This window comes from Pleurodeles waltl, chromosome 11 (assembly GCF_031143425.1).
Source record: "Pleurodeles waltl isolate 20211129_DDA chromosome 11, aPleWal1.hap1.20221129, whole genome shotgun sequence".
Classification (NCBI taxonomy): domain Eukaryota; kingdom Metazoa; phylum Chordata; class Amphibia; order Caudata; family Salamandridae; genus Pleurodeles; species Pleurodeles waltl.
The window spans coordinates 753,743,074-753,767,521 of NC_090450.1; the positions used below are offsets into that span (position 1 = coordinate 753,743,074).

General features: G+C 44.6%; 1 protein-coding gene across 4 annotated transcripts in view; it reads left to right on the top strand.

Moving 5' to 3' along the window:
• The window catches only part of TAOK3 (TAO kinase 3), a 1,041,334-nt gene that overhangs the window by 828,047 nt on the left and 188,839 nt on the right, over window positions 1-24,448 (top strand). For all 4 annotated transcript variants that reach the window (XM_069214478.1, XM_069214480.1, XM_069214479.1 and 1 more), the window contains one exon: window positions 6,865-7,101. In XM_069214478.1, the coding sequence (XP_069070579.1) occupies window positions 6,865-7,101 (237 nt within the window). The remainder of the gene's footprint in view (window positions 1-6,864; window positions 7,102-24,448) is intronic.

The window sequence follows — 24,448 nt, forward strand, 5'->3', positions numbered from 1 at the left end:
CATTCAGACACAGTGAAAACATGTATGCGCCTCCTAGGCATCCTGTATTGCCATTGTACCTTATGCCAGACTTCCCCGGCGTACCCTTCAGCACTGTCTCTCTTGTCAGTTGTCTCAGGCACAGGGTCAATTGGGGGATCTAGTGTTGTTGGGCCACCAGACTCATCACACTTTGCAATGATCGAACACCACCAATCTTATGAATGGGTGGCCTTTTTAGACCCTGTACCTCAGCTCATTCTCCCCACAGATGCATCACACACAGGTTTGGGAGCTCATCTCCACAACCTCACAGTGCAAGGTCTTTGGGATATTACTCACCAGTCCTTACACATCAACTACTTGGAGCTTCAAACAGTCTTCCTAGCAATGAAGGTGTTCCTTTCGCACTTGCAACAGAAAGTAGTGCTAGTACGGACAGACCACATGACTGCCATGTGCTATCTTTAAAAACGGGGACACACATTCATCCCAGCTATCCCATTTGGTACAAACGGTATGGAAATGGGCAATTCATCACCCCATTCACATAGTAGCGCCGTATGTCCCAGGAATGGACAGTCAGTTTGCAGACCTGCTCAGCAGGATGCAGCAACAAGTCCACAAATTTAAACTCCAACCTCAAGTCCTTCATCAGTACTTCCATAAATAGGGCACACCTCAAATAGACCTTTTTGCCACAGCGCAAAATGCCAAAACTTTGCATCCAAGTACCCTCACCCTCAGTTCAAAGGCAATGCTCTATGGTTGAGCTGGTCAGGGATGTTTGCTTTCGCTTTTCCGCCTCTCCCTCCGATTCTGTTTCTAGTTTGGAAACTCTGACAATCTTTAATCACTATGATACTTGTAGCACCAACATGGGTGCGGCAGTCATGGTTTACAACACTTCTGGAACTCTCACTAGTTCCACACCAAAAGTTCCCCAGCCGGCCAGACCTCCTAACACAAAATCAAGGTCAAATACGACATCCACACGCATTCACCCTCCTTCTCCCATCCACTCACACACTCACCCCCTCCCAGTCCACTTACATACACATGTACACGCATACACACATTCACCCCTTCCATCTGCTCAATTGCACTCAGTTGGTCACGCACTCACCCCATCCACAAACACTCACACACACGCCCATCCACAAACATTCACCCACACCCCTCACCCCATCCACACTCAGACACACACCCCCATGCAGGCACAACATTCACACATGCACCCCCCCCTCCTCACTCACTCACTCTGTCGGACAGTCCACTTATCTCGTTCATCGAGGAGGTCGTTTGGGAGGGGACGGCTCCCGGCGATTCCACCGCCTGCAGCGCCCCGCCATCAGGACACCGCCATGCCATATTACATGTCGTAATACGGTGTGCAGTGTCCTTTTGGCATGGCAGTGCTGGCGGTGGTACCGCCTCTTCACTGCCGACCACCAGCACGACCGGTGTCAGAATTCCACCCGATTTCAGGTGGAATTCTGAAATCAGTCGTAATAGGGCGGTCTTAAGATTGCCAGCACTGCAGGACTTTCAGCGCCCGCGGCTTCGGCGGTCTTACAAAAAAGACCGCCGAAGTCATAATGAGGACCTTAGTCTCTACCAGGTAAAGCAATACCGTAGGTAAGTAACTTGTTAACAAGTGCTGTGAATTCCCGATAGAGATTCTGTTACAAAAGCCACTTGAGAGATGGTATGAAAAAGGGGGATTCATGTAGCAAATCCTAGGGTGTCCACCAGTACCTTAAATATAAAAGTGCCTAGTTTTTTCAAATTTCACTTACTGTTGATCCATTTTTGCAGAGGTCTCATAACCTGGCTTATGAAAGCAATTTACTGAGTTGATGCCATCCTTCTTAAAAATGTCATGACGTTTCTCACTTTGAAAAACTGTTTGGCAGGGAATATTGATCTGAATTGTTCATGTGCCTTTCGTGGAGCACCCTATATCTCGTATTTTTCTTGATCTCCCAAAAATGTGTGTGGTTGCATGAGAGGGACAACATTAAACCTGTTTGGTTTTCAAAAATAATTTCTCTTGACCCTCTCATATTTTGGCAAACAAAAGAATTACAAGGATAGTGATTTCACATAGCACACAAATTTCTTGACAAATTAGGAAGCCAGCTCCTAGAGATCGACAGCTCAGGTCATGCGTGCACAATTATTCAGCAAGCAATTCTGTAATACTCAACAATCAAGTTGCATATTTTAACTTAAAATCATCCTTTTTTGTGTTCCATGATATTTTATCAGTATATTGATTGTGTAATGGTTTTAATTAACCGCACATTGGTAAATAAAATAAATACAAATTACAATGCAAGAACTTTTGTTTTTTGCATATGGCATCTTGTGACAGCTGATGGACCTCTAACATTATTCAAGGTCACGTTTAAGTACTGTTTAAAGGACATAAGCTACGTTTAAGTTACAAAATTACTATTTTACTTGGATTGGGAAGTAAATACATTGTTTCCTTGTCCTCTTCAATTTTCTATTGCGGTGTTACCGAGGAGTGCTTGTACCTAACCTGTCAGTGAACAGGGTGGTCTTAAGGTTCTTGTGTCTATGTTCCTGATTTATTTCTTATTGTAAACTCTCCTGGAAGAACGTTTGCCCTCCTCTCATGGGCTATTATAGTTGATAGGTGAAAAGAAGGGGGCTCTTATCAAACTTAACTGCTTGACTGAAGGGTGAGGTTTGTTGCGAATTCTGCTTCTGTAAACGAGCACCTTTAAGACGTTGAGTGTTGCTGCTATCACGAGGACGTAAATAAGCCATTAGGCTAAGCATTTATTTGTGCTGTTTGTCTCTTCACCAATGGAGTACATTTCCAATATTGATGTTTGATATTGTAATGCCACCACCGACTTAGGGCTCAATTACTATCTTGGCAGATGGGATACTATCTCACAAACATGGCGTTTATTCCGTCTGCCTATTTACAAGTTCCATAGGATGTAATGGAACTTGTAATATGGCGAATGGGATATCGTCACGTTTGTGACGAGTTTCCCTTCCTCCAAGATCGTAATCAGGCCCATAGACATTACAGTCTATTTTTTTAATTTCCAAAGTCCCTTTTATGAGCATTGGTTAAACAAATTATTTTTGTCAAAAGCAATGTTAAGTACCTATTCTATTAGTTAACGGTGTTAAGCAAGTTACTTGTAGCCTTAATATCAGCTTTGTTGATAGCAGTCGACTGGCAGTATATGCAGCTACTAACTAGGCCTTTATTCATATGCTAAAAATAAAATTGCCATCTTCCAAACCGGGTTTTGGCTTTTCGCTTGTGTTATTCAGGCAACTGTGGCCCACTGTTCCTTTACATAGAACAACAGTACTGTGGCATTTGCAGATCGCCAAGATGTAGCAAAACCTATTTTAAACTTATTCCATCACGTCTGTTGCTTTGCCTTTCTTATGAAGGATCAGACGTATAATTATGGTTAACTAGTTGAACTCTAACTGAGCACGTTTCACGACATCCCATTATGTCTTGTGAGACCAATTTCTAATTATAAAAGTTCACTCTCTCTGCAACTGAGTGCTCACTAGTTGGTTGTAGAAGGCCTGTGCAAGTGTTTTATTTAGTGGAGTACATATCACTCTTATATCAATCTTGCTGTTTAGTCTGTTTCTTAAGTGTAATGCCGGTGATAAAAAGTCCCTCAAAATAAACATATTTTTCGATGGGAGATATTAGGACACTGAGGAATCATTGTTGAAATTTAGAAACACGTTTCCAGTGGGTCTAAGGTCGGTGTTTTCCTACATGGAAATTGGGACCCTGAAGCCAGTAAAACATTTTGATTTTGGCATGTGTATATTTTTGTCAAGGTCAGTTTAGATTTTTTGAGGTTGATTGCCTCAGTTTGTCCTAAAGCTAAGTCATATGTCTTTATTATGGCTTAGAGACCTTGTACCTCTCTTGGTTTCTGTATTTGTTAACTGAATTTTGCATCTTACCTTTATGAATCTACATTATTTTCAGTGCACACGTCTTAAAGCTATTTTGGCGTGGTCTGGTAGAAGACCTGTATTGCACTAGATATGTATACTCATCCCAAGTACCAAATATATTGAAGTGACTAAACCAGCTTTAACAGTATTTGATTTAATGGTCTGTTGGAAAGGTGAAAAAAAAGCTAAAAGAAACTGGTAGGTGAATGACTTTATAGATCTGAAAAAATCCAAACAGTTACCAAGGCTTTTAGGAGACAATAACGTTCAAAGATTTCAGTATGACCACACAAACAATTGCATTAGTATCTGTTCAAAACCATATACAACAAAATAATGATGAGTTGTCCTATAGGGCAGCCTGGCAGGGCCTAAAGGGTTGGTCTGAGAAGTCAGTGCATTGGTCATTTTTATTTTTATTTTTTGGATGGTTTTGTGCCTGTTTTATTGTGTAGTGGGCCGTTTTTAATATATATATATATATTTTTAACTATTGAGCTCTCTGATCTGATATTACCACAAACATTGTCTGCAACAAGCATAAATTCATGCAGTTGCCCATAACCTGCTTACAATTATTTTTAATCATAGAGCGTGTATTTACAAGTTTAAAACTGGCCAGATCGTGGGCCACGATTAATTTTACGTCTCAGTCGCTTCTGCAAAAAAAAAAAACTTGCTTGATCTGACCTCCATCGGTTATGCAACAGTGGTTTAGGTTTGACATAAGGGCGAGGGATACAGAGAGAGAGAGAGAAATCTGTAGCTCAGTGTTTTTCAGGCAAAAGTGGGTGGTCCGTCATTGATCATTGTCGACATATGTGCAAGTGAGCAGTGGCGTAGCGCATATCCCTGCAGCTAAGGGGTGTGCTCCCAACGCTCCAAGGGGCCTTTAACCAATTAAAGGGGTCCCTGTTCACCCCAAGGGTAATGTATACCTGTGAGATATGGGAGACTCGGTGTCACAGTCGCATTCTGAAGAAGGTGCTCTTCATTTTGCGTTACACCACTGCTAATGAGTGATGTGTGATCTGCCACATCAAATTTCCTACTCTCTGTGTTTATATTTGGTAACTTGGTATTGTCACTTTTTGTTAAAATAGCGAGCATGACTTCATTGGGCCACGACTGGGAGGTTAGCCAGTTTGCTCTTAAAAAAGTAGGAACACAGATCATTGTTGATCCTTGGATGCAGAAAAGATCAGGGTGGGAAGGTGTGTTCGAGGGTGAAATGTGGTTTAACGCAATTTTTCTCAAAATTTTATTTTTGCATAAGAACGTTGTCCCATTGGGATTTCATCTACCCAGTGTTTGCTCTCAGTGAACCGCTTTCAGCAGCTTAACATATAAAAAAATAAAAGCTTAAGCAGACGGATGTGTCTTCCAGGCACCCCGTATTATTAGAAGCAATAAAAGTGAGCCTTCTGGTCTATGGAATATGGTATACCAGTTCAGAGTTGTACCAGAAACTGAAACATTTTTTGGTAATCTGTAGTAGTTTATTTATTGGAGCACTCTTACAGATTCAATATATTTCTTTATTTTCGTTGTATTTGCTTGAGATCTTAAAGCGAGAAGCATTTTCAGGCAGGACTGTGGCAAGTGCTTTCAGTTTTAGGATGAAAGACTGCTTCTGGCAAATAGCAGGCAATGCACAATTAAATGTGCAACTTCTCCAGTTTTCATCTAGAGAGCTGCATTTTCAGAATACATGAGAATTACGACTGATACCATTATTGTTGACTTATTGCATTGTACTCTATGCCTGTCACTCCCACAGTTACTGTACTATTTTTTTTTTCTATGGAATTCCAGTACAGTGCTTGCTGCGTTTTAAAAGATTTGGACTGTGCTGACAGCGTTGAAGTAGTGTTACAGACCGTCAGTAGTAATACTAAAATGTTGCAAAAGGAGGATCAATTAACAACTGTATTTTGAAAGGCCTTTTAAAATACCACCGAATGAAATCCTCGAAAACACATGAGGAAACGTCTGTGGAAGATGAAGAGTGGAACAGACTTGAAAGTGTAGGAATCAAATTGGTATTTTGAATTAGGATGACATCTGTAACTATATGTTTAGCGTTTATAGTTCCAGCACAAGAGTATGTAGCAGGATAGGGAAGGTGTATGGGATAGGAAAAAACACGCAAAAGGGAAATGAAAGGTACTGGTATGTAATATGGAGCATGATAGGAGTACAGCCTCATTTTTTTCTCACTCGAAAAGCTGGCATTCATTGATACGTGTACACCCTCTACTTTGGATGTGCGTTTTTGTCAGTCTTAAATTAGAAATAATAGCTTTTAAAGGACTTGTCTCAATAGAAGATAATTGATGAAATCAATAGAAGATGTTTCATTTTCTTTGTTGAATTCCTTAAGATCATGCTCTGTTTTAGGATATGCCAAATCCAAGATAGGTCAAAAACTTCAATTCAGTGTATAGTTACATGTAGTAGCTTACCGTGTTTTAGTTATCCACCAGTACAAGGCCAGACAAGTTGAGGGCATGAAAGAAAAGAGTGCACATTCTACACACTCTCTCCTTGACAAGTTTCAACTTAAGTTTATAAATAACTGATTTACTGATAGGACCTATAGAAAAGTAAAAATCTGATTAAGGACAGTGCATGGTTGTTGTAAATGATGAGTTTGAGTGATTTATGAAATTGTATTTCATTATTTTATTCTTTAGGCTGCTGACATTTTGATTCTAGTGATTTATCTATCATCAGAAGGTGCTTTGTGCATAGTTTAAATGTAATTGGGACAATAGTACAAATTCTCTTAGGAATCAATTGGTATTTATTGTTGGTGTGGGATAATTCTATTGAGCGTTGGAGGTGGGAAAAGGGCAAAGATGTATTACCAGTCAATGACATTGTGATCTTTGTAACCAGGTTACAAGGCAGATCCATGAGCATGAGCAGGAAAACGAGCTGCGGGAACAGATGTCAGGATACAAGCGGATGCGGCGGCAGCACCAGAAGCAGCTGATCGCTCTAGAAAACAAGCTGAAGGCAGAGATGGACGAGCACCGCCTGAAGCTGCAAAAAGAAGTGGAAACCCACTCTAACAACTCATCTATCGAGCTGGAGAAGCTGGCCAAGAAGCACATGGCAACAACCGAGCGGGAGGTAAGTGAGTGGTGGCTTCCAATTCCATGTTTCCATTTTTTATATCAGTTATTAGAAACTAAGAGTTGTAGGGGTCACAGTCGTAAGCAGAATTCAGAAGTATTGTACCAGAAGATTTTAAATTGTTGTCATGTAACCATTTGAAATTTCTGCAACATAATGGTGTGGGTTTCATAGATACACAAATTGCTTTTCTGCATATTTTATCATAACTTACATCATCAGTGGAGTATTTGAAATTCTATGAACATCAACGGTTATGAATCATGACAGTTAAGTTGCAGTGTCTTTTCCTTCATTTATTCAATGCTCTCAATTAATGGCAAGTGAGATTGCCTTACTACTCAGTGGTTTAAAACATAAATAGGGCTCAGAAACACCTTATTTCCAATAGGTTAAAAAAGGCTTTGTGAATGGTGGGTTCAGATATTTGAGAGAGTTTGTTGCAAACAGTAAGTTCCAGATCGTTGTCATCCTTGGGCGTCCTGGCAGTGTGAGGTACATGACATTAAACCATCAGTTCTGACAGTCCATTATATAGGGTGTCACTAGAGCAGTTTACACAGGATTTCCCGCTGTGATGTTGGAATCAACATGGTGTCTTGGTGTTCATGTGTGTATTCAGAGCAGAGTGTCTTCCGTGAGCAGTAACTGGGATCAGGTTTGTCACGTTCAGGTGCAGAGCAGACATATCTGCTGCACTGCTATATGTAATCTTTACCAGGTGGAAGGCAATGTTGTCAGGAGCAGCTCTTCTGAAATAGCAGAGGAGGATCACCCGCTCCACCAACCCCCCCCTACTCCCCCCCCCCCCCCCACCCCCTCCAACCCCCACTGCTCAGAGTCGGACAGTGACAAATAAAATGCTAATAAAATATTTTTACTATCATTTTATTTGTCACACACTCTCAGACAGCCAGGGCAGGGCTGGGCCATAAGGAGGAGTGTGGGCGAGTTGGTGTATATGGGGGGGGAGGGGGTTGTAGGTAGAGTGGTCACTTTAAAGTGTGCATGTCGGTTTGGCTGGCCAAACCAACATGCACACTCACATTTCTCCAACCTAGCTGAGTTACACAGCCGGGTGGAGAAATGGTACAAGGCTCCCTGAGCGAGCATCAGACCAGGCTGCTTAGGCCAATTCCGGCACTGCTGTCATGCTTGGTATAGCATAAGAGCAGCGCGTGGATTGGGAGCCTGTGCTTTTGTGCCCTAGGCATTGCCTGGAGGATGAGGAGCACTGAGGCGGCTGGCATCGGGACAGGAGAGGTAGGTAAGTTTCCATTTTTAAACCAACACCATCCCTCCCCCCTACTACCCCTTTTTCTCTCCACACACACAAACTCACCCCTTCACTTTTGATTGCAGGCAGCCGCCACTGAATGTTGGTGCACATAGTGTATAGCACCCTGCGAGATGCAGTTGCTTAGTAGAAACTAGAGGTGTTATGAATAGGGTTCCCAGCTGAATCTGTGCCACAAGGGTACTTCTTTTTCAGCCCTAAACTTTCCTGTAACAAATATATACTGGGATTTGTAGCATTGGTTCACTGCAGTGGTCTAACATTGCTGAAAATAATGATATGAAAAAGGAAAGCCAGGTTTGGGAATGGTGGTGTCCAATGACGTGGACTGTGAGACATGGACTCCTTCGAGAAAAAATGTTAGATGGTTGGGAGTTTGCACTGTGTTTGCTCATGTATGGCAAAGTATTCTGTTTGTAACCTCAGGTGCACTGATAGATGTCAGGGTTTTTGGTCCAGAGGAAGATGTATCTGCAGACTATCAACACTCCACATTTCAGAATGAGACTGCTTACAGAACTCTGGATGGTAGCTCAATGCCAGAGAAAGTAAGGGTGAAGGTAGTCAAGATAGCAGCAAACTGATTACGACATTTCTTTAAAGGTCACAAAAATCTATTTGCGTATTACTTCAGCCTTCGGTTTCTTACATTCTTGTTCATTAGTTGCCCTTCATCAGTAAACTTGGTAAAGTATTCCCCAGTGTCTATCAGTCATACCCTTTTTGTAGAGATTGATCACCCCATGGATTATTCCTAGCGGAAACGGTGAAAAGGTAAGTTCTTACTACTCACCTACAGTGATAGCAATTAGTGGGCAGCAATGATAAAGGTCAGAAGGCACTGCAGGTCCAAGCTCGATGTGGAAACATACAATCACAGGCCTTGAGGCAGTGCATAGTCTGGTAACATAATACAGTTCAAGGAGTTCCTGGTTCACTTAAAGTATTTTTCAGCTCTCGGACAACAGCTTGAAGGCAGGCCGCAGTCCGACAGTAAGACAGCTCAGCAACGTCATCAAATCCCTCCCTAGGTGACCTTAGTAATCTGCATGAGCCCCCAGGTACAGCCTGTTAGCACTTCCTGTTTCCAGAATTGCTCCTAGCAGGAGATATAATCCTTTACCATTATTTTTCAGTACATGACTGTCTGCATAGCTTCGGCTTTAGCTATCCGGTCGGTACACCCAGTCTCCTGTATGATTCTTTTCACTTCACCCACTTGCATACTTCCCCTGTTGCCGGTGTCTTATACCATTCTTAAACTTCACACATTTTGATGTTACGCTGATAATGAAGCTGGATATGAAAGTGAACATATCGCATCTTATGTACTATCTTTTGCAAATTTCGAGCCGTTTATTTAATCAACCGTACCCACATTCTGAAATCAGCCCCTTATATGCCATTAAAATGGCATAGAACTTGAATTGGCCTTTCCCATAACAGCATATGCAACGTTAGTCAAACACAAAATACCTTTTCTAAAAGATATGTCTTCTTGCAGGTAAATGACAGTGAGGTATCTTCAGACAACATGCTAGGTGGGGTTGCTGCAGTAAAGGTTATGGATGCAAGAGACTTCATCCTTGTAACTGGCATATTTGATAGAGACTTCTTGTTGCAGATTCCTTACCTTTAAATTTCCCCAGGCATCAGACTGGATCCGGAGATTTTTCTTCGAGCAGTACCTCTGCGTACCGTCAGGTGGTGTCGGTTCACTCCGCGGGCGTCATTGGCGTTGTGTTCCCCACAATGATGCCGATGTCGTATATAAGCGCCACCCCGGCACGCTGATGTCGGTTCTTTTCTTTCCATGCCAGCCTACGCGCAGATCTGGAGAAGAGCTACCTCAGTCACTTTTGTCAAAGTTTTTGACGAGTTTGTGGATGCGTCGAGGGACGTCCCGCAAGACTGGATACAAGCCCTGCGACTCCTGTCATCGAACTATGTCGGTGACTGATCCGCACCTCGTGTGTCTTTGGTGCCTGGAGCTCGATCACGACCCAAAGTCGTGCTCCGAGTGTCGGGCCATGAACCCGAAAACTTTGAGGGAGCGGTCCCTACAGCTCATGGTGGCCCGACACTCGACTCCGCGGCGCTCACGGTCTTGTTCGAGAGGAAGTTCTCGAGATCGGCCCCAAAATCACCACCACTCCTCGTCATCCAGGTCATCAGGACATTCAGGTCACAAGAAAAATAAGTCGAAGAAGGATAAACATTCTTCGACTTCACCCCTTCGCTCGGATGACACAACGTGGGAAGAGCATCGATGCTCTTATCCTCAGTCATTAGAGCCTTCATCTGGGTCGGCTCTGCGCTTCCCCGACTTCCCCGGAGCCAGAGCTACCCCTGCCCAGCATACAGAATTTTATGAGGCAATGCGCCTCATTTTTGGGCAGTCCGACCCACCTTCGGCGCCTTCGGGCACAGGTGAGTCAGTTGGGGCCCCCTCGAGTTCGAAGTAGTCAGCTTCGGCCACGGCTCCGGAGGGTCCCTCTGGATGCATCCCGATGCCGGTCGTGCCACGGTGACCTTCGCCGGTGTCAGGTCAGAGGTCGGCTCTCCTGACATCGGTTGGGCAACAATCGGCATCGATCCCATCCTCATACCTGACGACCCGGAGCCGGAACAATGTTGATCGCCCGCGATTTCGTTCTCTATGGGCTCTTCTGGGCCCAGGGTTGATCCAGCCCCTTATTCTTGTTGGAATGGATACGGGGAGGTTATGAAGGGGACGCAGGACCCTTTAGAATACCAGCTTGACCTCCCAAATGGACTGGGTGCAGGATTTGGGTGATGCCATTGGTCTAGACACCTCCCCTGACACTGGCATGCTCTCTCCTCCTACTGTGGCTATGGAGGAGGGTGTTTCTTATTCCATGGTGGTGAGAAGGGTGGCTGAGGTCCTGGACCTCGAGCTGCCTTCTGTGGAGGTTAGGCCTAACCGATGTGCTTCAGCCGTGGTCTTCCTCTTCCGAGCCCTTCTTCCCTTTAATGAAGCCCTCACCGATGTCCTTTTGGGTACTTGGTCCAGACCCAGCACAGGGGCTCCTGTGAATAGGACGATTGCCCGCTGCCATCGGAATGCGCTGTCAGACCTGAAATTCCTCACCCAACGCCTGAGAGCCTTGTCATCCAGGCTTCTGATTCATCTGGTGCATTCCCTGCCGCACCCCCGGATAGGGAATCAAAAAGACTGGACAACTTGGGGAAGAAGATTTTTTGTCTAGCGGTGCGGTCCGTGAACACTGCATGCCTTTTGGGCCGCTATTCCCATACTCTCTGAGATATGGTCGCGCAAGTGCTGCCTACAGTTCCAGAGGAGGCCCAGACTTTCCTTTCCCAAGCCGTAACAGATGGGAGGGATGCAGCGAAGTTCATGATTCGTTGAGGACTGGATACGACCGACTCTCTGGACAGATCGGTTGCATCGACGGTGTCATTGAGATGCCACGCCTGGCTAAGAACATATGGCTTTTAAGGGGATGTCCAGCAATCCTTGATGGACATGCCCTTTAATGGCACATGTCTCTTCAGAGACTAGGCAGACTCGGCGCTCGCGCTTTAAGGATTCCCGAGCCACGGCCCGGTCCCGTGGCCTCGCGCCTGCTCCTAGACCTCAGCAGTCCATCTTTTGCCCTTTTCGTGGCTACTGAAGGGGCACCCAAACGCGTCCTCCCTCACCCCATCCCCCCCCCCCCCCCCCCAACCATCGACCGGTGCATGCTGTACAGCCCCTGCGTGTCCGCAGGATCCCAAGATCCCGGAGAACAGGGAGGCAGCGGGACGCCAAGTCCTAGTCCACAAGTACACCAGGAGCCAGTTGGCAGGATTCGCCATCACCTGCCCCAATGGGAATCCATTACCTCAGACAGGTGGGTCCTCCAAATTGTCCGAAGGAGCTACTCCATCCCCTTCGAGACACCTCCACCTGCCATGCCACCTTCATACAATCAGATATCGGAGGTTCATATGGCGCTTCTCCGCAAGGAAGTCCAAGTCTTTTTGGCCAAAGGAGCGATAGAGAGAGTTCTGTTGCCAGAAGTAGGTCGTGGTTGCTATTCCCGCTACTTTCTGGTGCTGGAAAAGGACAAAGGTCTTGGGCCTGTACTAGATCTTCGGTCCCTCAACCTCTTCCTTAAAAATGAGAAGTTCAAAATGTTGACATTAGCTCAGGTCATATCTGCCCTGGATCCCGGAGACTGAATGGTAGCGTTGGACTTGCAGGATGCATACTTCCACATTCCCATCTTGCCGGCCCACAGACGTTACCTACGATTCATGGTAGGTCACGAGCACTTTCAGTTTACCGTGCTCCCCTTGGGCCTTACCAGTGCCCCTCGGGTGTCCACGAAAGTGATGGTAGTGGTGGCAGCTCATCTGAGTATGTTAGGGATCCCAGTCTTCCCCTACCTCGAAAATTGACTGTTGAAGGCAAACTCGCCCCAGACAGTCGTCTCACACCTCCAGACTACGGCAAACCTTTTGCATTGTCTGGGGTTCACTATCAGCGTGCCGAAGTCACACCTGTCTCCTTCTCAGACGCTCCCTTTCATCAGAGCTGTTCTCTGTTCTGGGGCAGCCACATGGGAGAGGTGGAGATCAGAAGCCTCTGGTCTCCGGAAGAAACCAGGCTCCATATCAATCATCTGGAGCTCCAAGCGATTCGACTAGCATTGAAAGCATTCCTTCCCTCTCTCAAGGGGAAAGCAGTGCAGGTGTTCACAGACAACACCACCGCCATGTGGTACTGCAACAAGCAAGGCAGAGTGGGGTTGTGGACTCTTTGTTAAGAGGTTCTTTGTCTTTGGACGTGGCTGGAACATAAGGGCAGTTCCCTGGTGGTTCCACACCTGGCAGGGTCCTTCAATGCCAGAGCAGACGGAACTCAGCCAACGATGCGTGGTCGATCACGAATGGCATCTCCATCCGGCTGTGGCGCAAGGTCTCTTCCTGCAGTGGCAAGTACCTTGGTTAGACTTGTTCGCTTCCAAAGAGAACGCGCAGTGTCAGCAGTTTCGTGGGTTGGAGTTTCCAAGGCAGCACTCGCTCAGTGACGCTTTTCGTCCCGAGTGCAATTCAGGCCTCCTGTATGCTTTTCCGCCCATTCCACATCTGCCGAGAGTTCTGAAGAAGATCAGGCAAGACCGGGCCCAAGTAATATTGGTGGCTCTGGACTGAGCACGAAGTGTCCGGTATCCTGAGCTGCTGGGCATGGCCATGGATCCTCCGATCAGACTGCCCCTTAGGGAGGATCTTCTGTGGGAGCAGCAGGGGAAGGTCCTCCACCCGAACCTGTCAACTCTGCGGCTTCATGCGTGGAGATTGAGCGGTGACAGTTGGTGTCTTTTGACTTGCTGCCCGAAGTCTGTGACGTTATCTTGGCAGCCAGGCACCCCTCAACGAAAATTGTATACGCCTGTCGTTGGAAGAAAGTTGTGGCATGGTGCATCGACAAATCTGTCAATCCTCTATCTGCTCCTCTTTCTCAAGTCCTTCTCCTTATTCTTTCCCTTGCTGTCAATCCTCTATCTGCTCCTCTTTCTCAAGTCCTTCTCTTTATTCTTTCCCTTGCCCAGCTGGGTTCCATCTTGGGCACTCTTAAGGGATATCGTTCAGCTGTCTCTGCTTTTTTGAGGTTACCGGATCAGCCTTCCTTATTTAAATCTCCTATAGTTGGGAGGTTTCTTAAAGGCCTCACACATCTCTTTCCTCCTGTCTCTTTCTTCATGCCCCAAAAGAATCTCAATCTCGTACTTACGTGTACCCCATTTGAGCTGCTTCACAACTGCCCTTCATGGCTGTTAACTATCAAGACTGTCTTTTTAGTTGCCATTATTTCTGCCTGCAGAGTAAGTGAGCTTCAAGCTATGTCATTTATGCCATCTTTCCTGGCCATCCATCCTGACAAATTGGTACTTCGCACGAGGGCTTCTTTTCTACCTAAAGTAGTGACACCTTTCCATGTCAGACAGTCCATCACCTTGCCTACCTTTTATGCACCCCCACATCCCTCTCATGAAGAGGAGAGACTCCACCGTCTGGACCCAAAAAGAGCATTGGCGTTCTATCTTGATCGTACCAAAGACTTCAGAGTGGATGATCAACTCTTTGTGGAATATATGGGTGAAGAAGAGGACCATTTCACGATGGATACTCTTATGCATCAAAATGTGCTACGCTCTGGCTAAAAAGCATCCTCCCGAAGGTTTGCGAGCTCACTCCACCTGAGCTACTGCTGCTACCACAGCACTAGCACAGGGCGTTCCAGGCGCGGACATCTGTCAGGCAGCGACGTGGGCATCTCTTCACACTTTTACCAAACACTACTGCTCGGGTATATATTCAAAGGTAAGAAATCTGCAACTGGGCGTCTCTGTCAGATGTACAAGTTACTTATCTTCGGTAACGATATATATGGTTGAGACATATTCTAGTTACAGATTCCTTACCGACCCGCCCATCCTCCCCGCACTGCAAACTGATTTCTAGGGACAGGAACCTTCCCTTAAGGGCCCTAGTTTTGGCACAGTACTCGGTGTTCTTCATGGCTCCGCAATACTAGCGTGGAAAGTCGTGAAAAGAAACTGACGTCAGCACGACAGGGTTGTGCCTATATACGACCGCAATGTCATCACGGCGAACACGATGCCCGCGGAGTCGACCAACGTGACCTGACGGCGTGCAGAGGTACTGCTCAAAGAAAAATCTCCGGACCCAGTCTGACGCCTGGGGAAATTCAAAGGTAAGGAATCTGTAACTAGAATATGTCTCTACCAGATATATCGTTACCGAAAGTAAGTAACTTGTACGTCACTGGCATTCCTCAGGCCACTGCTAACTTAATTTTCAACCCTTTGTGATATTTTGTTTTTTATTAAATTGCTCTTGTTTCCCAAATAATCAGGTTCCAGTCCCTGACAAGAATGTAGTGAGTACATTGTGCTTCAGACCCTCAATTGCCCTGTATACAGTATCTGCAAGCCAAGCATGACAATGGTTCTCGTAGACTGTGTACCCTGGCGCAGCCAAAGGCAAAAAGAGATTCAGATATAAAACCCTTGTGCATCTTGCTAGTAGGTGGGCCTAAGAAGCAGAATCCTTTCTGACACTTTCTTATTCCTACCCAGAGCTGTTGCTCTCTAATGAGTCCACATGCTTTGTGTACCATAAGCGCAAAATATATATTTTTTAAGTTTCCTTGTTTCGGAGCTGTGAGAAATTGGGTTGTTGGTTTGGGGCTGGGGATTAGGAAGCCTACTCAAGCAACAGTTAAAGTCACTCTCAGGTTGAACCAGAAACACACTAAAGCAACTCGTGTTTAACCCTCTGATAGCTTGTCACAAAGCATTCAGGCTTAACTTAGAGGCAGTATGTAAAGTATTTATGCAGCACATAAACGGGAATAAAGGGAAAACCCCAGACGAGAAAAATCCCACACTAATTTAGAAAAATAGAGTACATTTTTATACATTATTTGACACTAAAACAAGAAAAATCCAATCAGTGGAACTGGAGATACATAATTTCAAAGATTTATGGTAAGTATAGTTCCTAAAAGCACAAGGCACCATTTGCAGTTATCTGGTCATGCAAGCCCAGTTGAAAGTCACAAATTAAGGCTGACCGTGATAGTGCACGGGCTGGAGACCGAGATCAGGTTGGTTCCGCTAAAAAGGTTTCCTTCTCAAATTCCAGTATGCAGTGGAGGAGGCCGCAAGCGTCACAGATGGTTGTTGCTGTAGCACAAAGTACAGGCCAGGCAGGGCATGGTGGACAGCCGGCGCTGTAGCTCTAAGATCCTGTTGGGTATTGCAGTCACTGCTGGAGCTTCGCGCTGGAGGCCGCCAGGGGCCTTTCGATGCTGTAGTGCAAAGTGCAGCTCTTGTGCTGCTGATTATTGCTGGCGGTCGCTGTTGCACGAAGAGTCTGGTTCACCAGAGCTTTGTGTTGGCAGTCAGTGTGGGCAGCAAGTTTTGCAGCAAACTGGCCTGTTCCTAGTCACAAAGAGCCCAAAGCTTCAGGACTTCATCTTTTCTTCAGGAGCTCAGCTGATGCAACACTAAGGGTCCAGGACCTGGTGGGCACCACTTGGGGATCAGGAACTCATTCCAGTAGAGGCCAGCAAGGCTCAGGCAGGTCCAGTCGCAGGTCCAGTGGAGCAGGTTCAGCTGGGCAGTGCAAGGAAGTCTCTGGAGTGTGTTGTGTCCCTGTAGCTCAGAACAGGAGGACAGTCAGCTGATCCTTGGAGTCAATTCAGCCTGGGATGAAGGGTGCAGTGCCTAGCCTTAGTTAGCAGTGGTAAATTGTGCAGATTCCTGAAGCTAAAACAAGCTAATTCAGCAAAACAGGAGGGGTGAAGACAAACATTTGGGTTTGACCCTACAGAGAGAGCCAGGACCAACAGAAGATAAAGTAGCTTGCAAAGATACAACTAGTACAACGAGATGATTAGTCTGGCTGTACTTCAGAACATATACCAGTTCTAGTAATGCTTCAATCTAAACTAACACGTTTAGCTCAGAACAGAAGCATTTAGAACAAATTGAAACATTCACACTAGCGATGATGCTGGTGGCAGCGTCGTCCCATCATTAAGGGCAGAGTGGCCCCGCTCCCACCTTTAACAAAGCATGATCAGTGTCTGTCAGGCTGAGCAAAGGTCAGCTCAGGCAGCCAGGTGCTTTTAATTTGCTAAATGCTCTGATGTTTGGCAGCCTGAGCCAAGCTTTGCTGGGCTGAAGATTTCACAGCCCTTAGGGTGTGACCTCATCTGTATGGCAAAGGCTTTTGAGAGCCACCCACTCATGTCAAGGGGGAGCTTCACTGAAATCCTCAGTCCCGGGAGCCTCAGTTTTAAGCCCTGAATTGCTCGAAGGCTGAGCGTCTATCAAGACGCCTTGTCACTTAGTTGAATGGAGTTATCAACTGTCACTTACTCATCCTGAGGAGATAGGGAAGATGCTCCTGTCTTTTTGCTAAACCATGACAATGTCAATCAGTGAGATGAAGTGATGAGATCATCCTGAATTCCTTGCCCTCCCAAAATGCATCCTGCTCCTTCAAATGCCTTCTGCTTCCCCACATGCCTGCCTCTAGACCGGGTAAGTACTTAAAAAAAAAAAGAAGTTGGGTGCTTGTATGTGCGCTTGCATTCTGTGAATGGGTGTGTGCATTTGTATGTGCTTGTGAAAGGTATGTATGTGTTTGCACACTTGTGAATGGATGGGTTTTGAGTGAGTGTGAATGTGGATGAATGTGAGTATGTGTGCCAGCCCCACCACTAACTCCTATTACGGGCTGCTAGTAGTGCTGTGATTGGAGCCAACAGCAATTAGATCAAAGCCAGTAAGTGTTTGGTCAGCCGTCTCACATGAAACAATTAAGGGAGTGGTACTGAAAATGGCTGGAAAGAGAGCCTCTTGATATTTATCAGATGAGTGTCCTGTGAAAAAGGTGACAATATTGAAAGATACTTGTCATTTGGCTTTGCCTCATATTCTTCTGTACTTAACCTTTCCGAGATATACTCCAGAATGGTTGTGGTTGATAATATATTGCCGACACCTGCCCTGAAAATCTAATTCATTTTGTTCTTTTGTATCATATCAGATATTAAAATTGCAGTGCAGACTGTGGACCTAACTTTACTTCAATGAAAACCAGAGAGAACCCTTTCATGTAAGCCCTCCAAGAAAAAATGCACCCAGAGCTGATTCTTTGTTTTTTAATGGTAAATTAATAGGGCCATTGTTTCTACTTGGTGGAAACCACCATATGCACCGTCAACAGATAGCCATACTTGTACCATGATTCCAAGCTATCTATCATTAATTCTTGAGTGCTTCCCTTGCACTAAAACATATGGTGGCACACATTCATCCACTAAACTCAAATTATCCAGTATTCTAGCTGGTGCTTCCTGATCATAGTTGTAAAAGGTTACAGGTTTCTGTTTCAATGTCTTTTCTTCTGGAGGCCTCACCTATAAATCCTAAATTCTTTAAAACTCGTCCTAACAAGAATATCCTCTTGCCCTGTTGAAAATACCCAACTTTGTGATAATGAGTTTGCTGGATCTGAGAAAGTGTTTCTTATTGTTCGTGAAACAACCTAGATACCTCAAAGCGCGTAAAGAATGGATTGGGTCGATGCCAAAGCAAGATCCATGGATACAGCATTGTAATAAGGAGACGGGCAGGAATTATTTTCACCTGGGTTTCTAGTGTGGTGGAAGCAAGCTTCACCGCTATGCTTTTCTTTGCTGCCAAAAGGCTGTTTGCAAGGGTGGCTGACCACTCTTTAGAGGGCTAACATATGCACATTGTGCTTATCCTCTCCACCTTGCCAATGTCACCACCAGTATTTTAGATTTCATGTCACTGGATAAAATCTATATGAGAGCAAAATGGCAATATAAGACCCATCAAGATGCATAATAGCAAACCAATTTGCCCATCAGACACAAGAGCCTGAGAATCACTTATTTACACTGTCTTTCTCTTGGATTATATTTTCCTGCCCATCAGGCAACCCAGCTGTCAACATAGTCACCTGTTGGGATGTGAATAAGAAAACCATCAGAACAACAGAGATGCAAGAGGGACACACAGCTTAATGCTTTAACTATTCTTAGTAAAAAAAACATTGGGTCTAGCCTTCAGATTTATAAGTGCCAGAGACTGCCCTGGAGTACTCTCCGTTCTCTCGCAAAATGAACTCTGGGTTCAACTCAAATTAAGGTGAAAGGGTACGGTGGTGCAGGAATTACCAATCATAATAGAATATGGCTGAGGTAAAGAACTTATCTTTCAAAATAAGGCTCATATTAATATAGCAAGGTACCACTAAACATCAGGGATGAATATTCATTTCAGAGGAGGCCTTAGTAAGTCACTGGAAAAATAATAAAAAAAATATATATATTGTTTGCTTCACCATGGGTATTTTTGTCAGGATTTGGAGTAGCAAGTAAATCAGGCCACTGTTGTGGAGGTTAATTCATAGCCTTCCTCCGGAGGGACCAAAACATTTTTCTGTCACATTATTCACTTACATAGGTCCCAGAGTACTGGGTTGCCCGATTTTTTCCAAAACAAATGAGCCTGGGAAACATATGGGTGACAGTTTTGTGTGGTTGAAGTGTGCCCCTAGGATTAGTTGTTGTCATAGGTGGGGATGTCTAAAGTGAATAAAAGAGCCTTATAACCACCTGATGGGAAAACTTGATTAAGCAGGCGGAAAATTAACAAAAAGATTCTGGTGAAGGGTAATGCCTTGCCAGGCCTAATCGGGCCACACAGCCACTTGTTCAAAGCCTTGTTTGTAGTATGTGTGGTTGTAGATACACATGATCTGCATACTTCTGCTGTGTAGTAGTGTTTGTTGAGGTTTGCAATTTTTTTGCTTCGGAGACGTTTTGAGTCACAAGACGTGTTTGATTCCTCTCTTAGTCCACATTACACGAAAACAAAGACTCCGCCTCAGGTTATTTTCTTCCACTGTTGGGTTTGGACACTCCAGATCTAACATGTTCTTTGCTGGATTCTTTGGGACCAGCCTTAGAGTTTTCTGACCCATTGACCTTCAAAACAATTGCTGACTATCTTGTGCCCAATCAAAGGACTCTTCACTGATGCCAAGCTCCTTCTTGCGAGACACCATGTTCCACAATCCCCCATGCCCAGTAAACCTCACAAATAACCCGTAACAACAGGACTTTGATAATGCAGGTCGTATTTTGGAGAATAACTGGGGGGGGAGGTGAGACGGATGTTTATGCAGCAGACACTGTTCTAGTCTTTCTCCAGGTGCAGTATTAAGTACCACTGGTCAAACCGAAATGATATGTGCAACTCAGACCTGCACAGTATGTGCAGCCTGTGCTTGTCGCGGGAGCACAGTGATGCTGCCGAGACTTCCACCGTAACAAATCCCTTTTGCCAAAGCAAGCGTGCATCACAAAGCCATGCCAGGCCTTATCCAAGACCCTCAATATCTTTGAGGTGGAAAATCTATTCTTCACCAAGAGGGCATGCGTATGAAGTAGGGGGTGGGGTATGGAGGGTGGGGATCCTAAAAGCACTGTCCTCCAAGGCCTCACAGTCGAACAGGAGGAGACCAACCATTCAGCTCTGCAGAATTTGGGACCAAAAGACCTAAATCATTGTGTCTGGCACTGCGAGCAGATATTACTTGGCTATGAGCAAGCCTCCACCGAAAGGTGCTGCGATATGAGCTAAAATCAATGGCAAAAGACCCACCTAAATGAGCCTTGAAACTAGCACCCACTGAATACTTGATGGTGTGATCCAGCTTCACAAAGGGAACTACCCAACTGCAGCAGTGTACATCCGATGTCAAGCTCCACCGGACTCACTGGTTGTACACGTAGCACCGAAGCATGCCTCAACACAAGCAACAAGTGATATCCTTCTGCCTGATGAAGAGAGCACGCAGATCGATGTTTTTGCCAAACATGTGGCAGTGGGGGCTGCCATTCTTTGGCGCATCACAAATTTAATTGGCTTGCTCTTGTGCTATGATAGACAGCACTGAGAGGAATGGAAGAAGTCCCCGAGACACCCAGAAAAAGAGGAGAGGAACTTGTGACAGAGCAGATTCATTTCAAATGCAAACAGGTGTGTTTTAGATGCTGCAGTAAAGGATTTAACACCAGCATTTTTCTGTGTTTCCATGTTTGGTTATGAATATTCTGGTCCGGCCCTAGCTGCATCATTGCCTTCGTAAGCTGTCCTTTTGATAAGGAACCCTCAAGTTAATAAGATGCTAGAGAAAGTCAAAAAGGATGCAGACATTGGTAAGGCAATGGGTGTCCTTCAGTATTCTACCCCAAGGTCCACCTTTCACAAGCACCAGCCAAGAGGTGGATCAAAGGCTCAAGCATCCAACCAAAGGCATTGCTACCAGCACCATCAGCAGTCTTTTCAGAATATGCAGCCTTCCAAAACCTTCCCACTTAATGGCTATAGAGGTAACAGACACAGCAAGGTGTGAGGTGGCTTCATCCAAGAGACCTCTGCCCCAAAGCATTGACTCTCCTTCCATTCCCAGAATCACTCTAAACTTGAGGGAAAACTGTATAAACTAATTATCTCAGACAGATGGGTCATCTCAGTAGTACGGCAGGGGTATTGTCTAAAGTTCCATAAACCCAAGCTGCAACCCCTTAGTGACTTCCATGGGGATGTCGGGACTGGCAAGGCCTTAGGCTGGAAGGAGCAAACAGTCCCATCTGAACAATAAAGTATTGGCGCCCACTGCCATCCTACATGAGATCTACATTCTGTTTCAGCAGGAGAGAAATGAGGGACATATGGCGTTAATCCCGTACCAACCTGCCTTCCAAAGTATAACCTTAAAAATAGTATGTTTTTTTTCTATGCCTCCCTAGCTCTCACTATCTCTACCTCAGGAATACACAGAGCGTGCTCAGAACTCTTGCCTGTCTATTCAAACTCACAATATGGATGGCTGTGTAATATCTATGGAGAGTTACATTGAGGAATTACAAATAAAAGTTGAACAAACAGAGAAAGTGGTCTCGGACTGGATCAAGAGTAGTGCAGCAGAAGTCATGGGTATAACAATACAAGTGAAATGAAGAGTCATGCTGCATTTAAGGACTGTGCAGGGTCAACCTTGGTGCATGTTGGACACCAAGTTGGGTACCAGGAGAATGAAACATGGCCACCAGGATTGTGGTATTTGCTGTGTTCCCTACATCCCATAGATCAGAAAATGTTGAGGCACTTATGCTGGGGTTCCTGAACACCAGGGTAGTGAAAAAGGACAACCCTATCTCAATACAAAATGAAGGGTCAGTTAGTTCCCAAAGTTAGGCTCTCGGATGTGACCCTCCTGTTTTATTAGGACATTTTCATGTTTTTATTTGGGTTTCTTTTTTGTCAGATAATGAGGTGCTCCAAGTATCACAAACACATTTCTGTATCCTATCCTCATGCTGATTGTCTACAGTACCTGGGGAAGTATTGCAACACTTCATAGTTTGACATGTGCTCTGAAGACATATCTTAAGGCTATTACAGGAAAAGTAAAACCTATACTTTACCTGTCTGAAGGGGATGTCTAGAAATCCCTACGAAGTCAAGCTTTCCTTCTTGAAGCCGTACTTTTTAAAAGCACCACATGAAAGTAAGAGGTCATCCCCTGGTTCACACAAGGAATAGAAGAACAGCAGAAGGTTTAGGTAACAAAATAACTTCTCCTTGGAATCCATACCTATTCTTCACAAAATCCCTTAAACTGTACAAGGTACCTGTAAAAAATATACAATTATTATTTGCAGTGAGTGACTAACCACCTCGAGCAATAATCACAATCCTTGTCAGGGTGAACCCAGAAATTAACCTGAGCTCGACCCTCAAATACCTATGACACAGAGCAATCAGGCTGAACTTAGGACAATATGAAAAGTATTTATGCAGTACCAAAACAGTAATAAAGGCAAAGTGCAAAACAAAAGACCACAATCAGTACTTGAAAAATAGATTAAAAATTAATAAACAACATTTCACCAAAATGACAAAATTACAAAAATCCAGTATGTGGAAACAGAAATATATATATATTTAGTTTTTTACAGTTTTTAGTAGGAATACTACCAAAAAGCATAAAGTGGCACTGATAGTCAATAGTCACGGTAAAGTGAAGCTTAGGTGCAAGTTGAGGCTGGCAGCAATGGAGGGCAGGTTACATATCCCGATCAGGTTTGTCCTGATCAAGGATATTACCTTCTAACTTAGTCCTTTAAGTTCTAATCCAGCACAGGAGTACATTTCTAAAAGCCCCAGAACTTCACTGTAGGCACTTAGAGGTTAACAGGGTGTGAGGCAGAGACCAACAAGCAAGCTTCAGTCTAGGTCCAGTTGCCCATGGTCGTCTGGGCAGTTGCAGAAAAATACCTTTCTCAGCTTGTTGTCTTCTTGTAGCTTTTCATCGTTATGACCTTGGAGTCCCCTTCTTTGTCCTGGGTACAAGAGAGAGCAGGTCCAGTCTTCAGGACTCAGAGAGCAGGTCTGGCCCTCTTTTGTTTTTCCTCAGGTCCATCAATGTTCTGAAGTGGGTGCCTCGAGATGCCACATGTATGCCTGGCACAAGCTAGTGGATGACAATGACTCATGTGCACGCCCTAACTAATCAGGTAAAAGTTCCTGATTGTACTCACTTTAGTTATTTTCAGGATGGCAAAAGTCTTCAGCCACACTAAAACTGGGCTCTGAGGGATGTGTGTGTGTTTGTGTGGGGAGGGGAGGGGAGGGGACGAGATAATCCTAGAATTAATTCTAGTGTCCTCCCACATCTAGTATTAAAATCCAATTTGGGGCAGCCACTGAATCCACAATAAACCCGGAGATATAATTCTGGTAGGTCAAAAGTAGGGTTTTCCAGCAACCGCAGAGTGGATACACTAAAAATGTTTACCTTCCTTTATCCCTTTGTTTCTAGTGTGTCCTAAAATGTTATATGTAATTCCAGCACAGCTGCCAATCAGGATCTGACATTGTAAAGTCAAAAGGATGCTCACGGTCCCTACACTGCATAGTCTGAGGTTCTGAGTAGTCATCTCTGCCTATTCAGGTCAGCTTATTTTTCGCTTCTTGGAAACAATTCACACCTTTTTCACACCTGTTCATGTTTATCCCTGGCTGGCAGAAGTGAGGAAGCAAATGCAAAGTTAATCACCAGGAACTTCAAATTCAAATTCAACATTAAATTGCTTTTTTAATTATTATTAAAAATAGTTGTTTAACATTTTTTCTAGCTAGTTCAGGTGGCAAAATACAGTATTAGAATGTTTACTTTGTTCTGGTTTTCTACATTACAACGCTAGGCCTGTCACAAGGAAATTTCCTTTTGGGTGCTAGCCAGTATAAAGATATTTTAACATTAAACTTTTACGTCTTTCCTTTAAATACCATGCACCTTTCCCTGTAGAAAACAAGGCCTACAAAGGAGTGACTTATTAATACCTAAAAGGGAGGTTTTGCATTATGACCTGTCAAA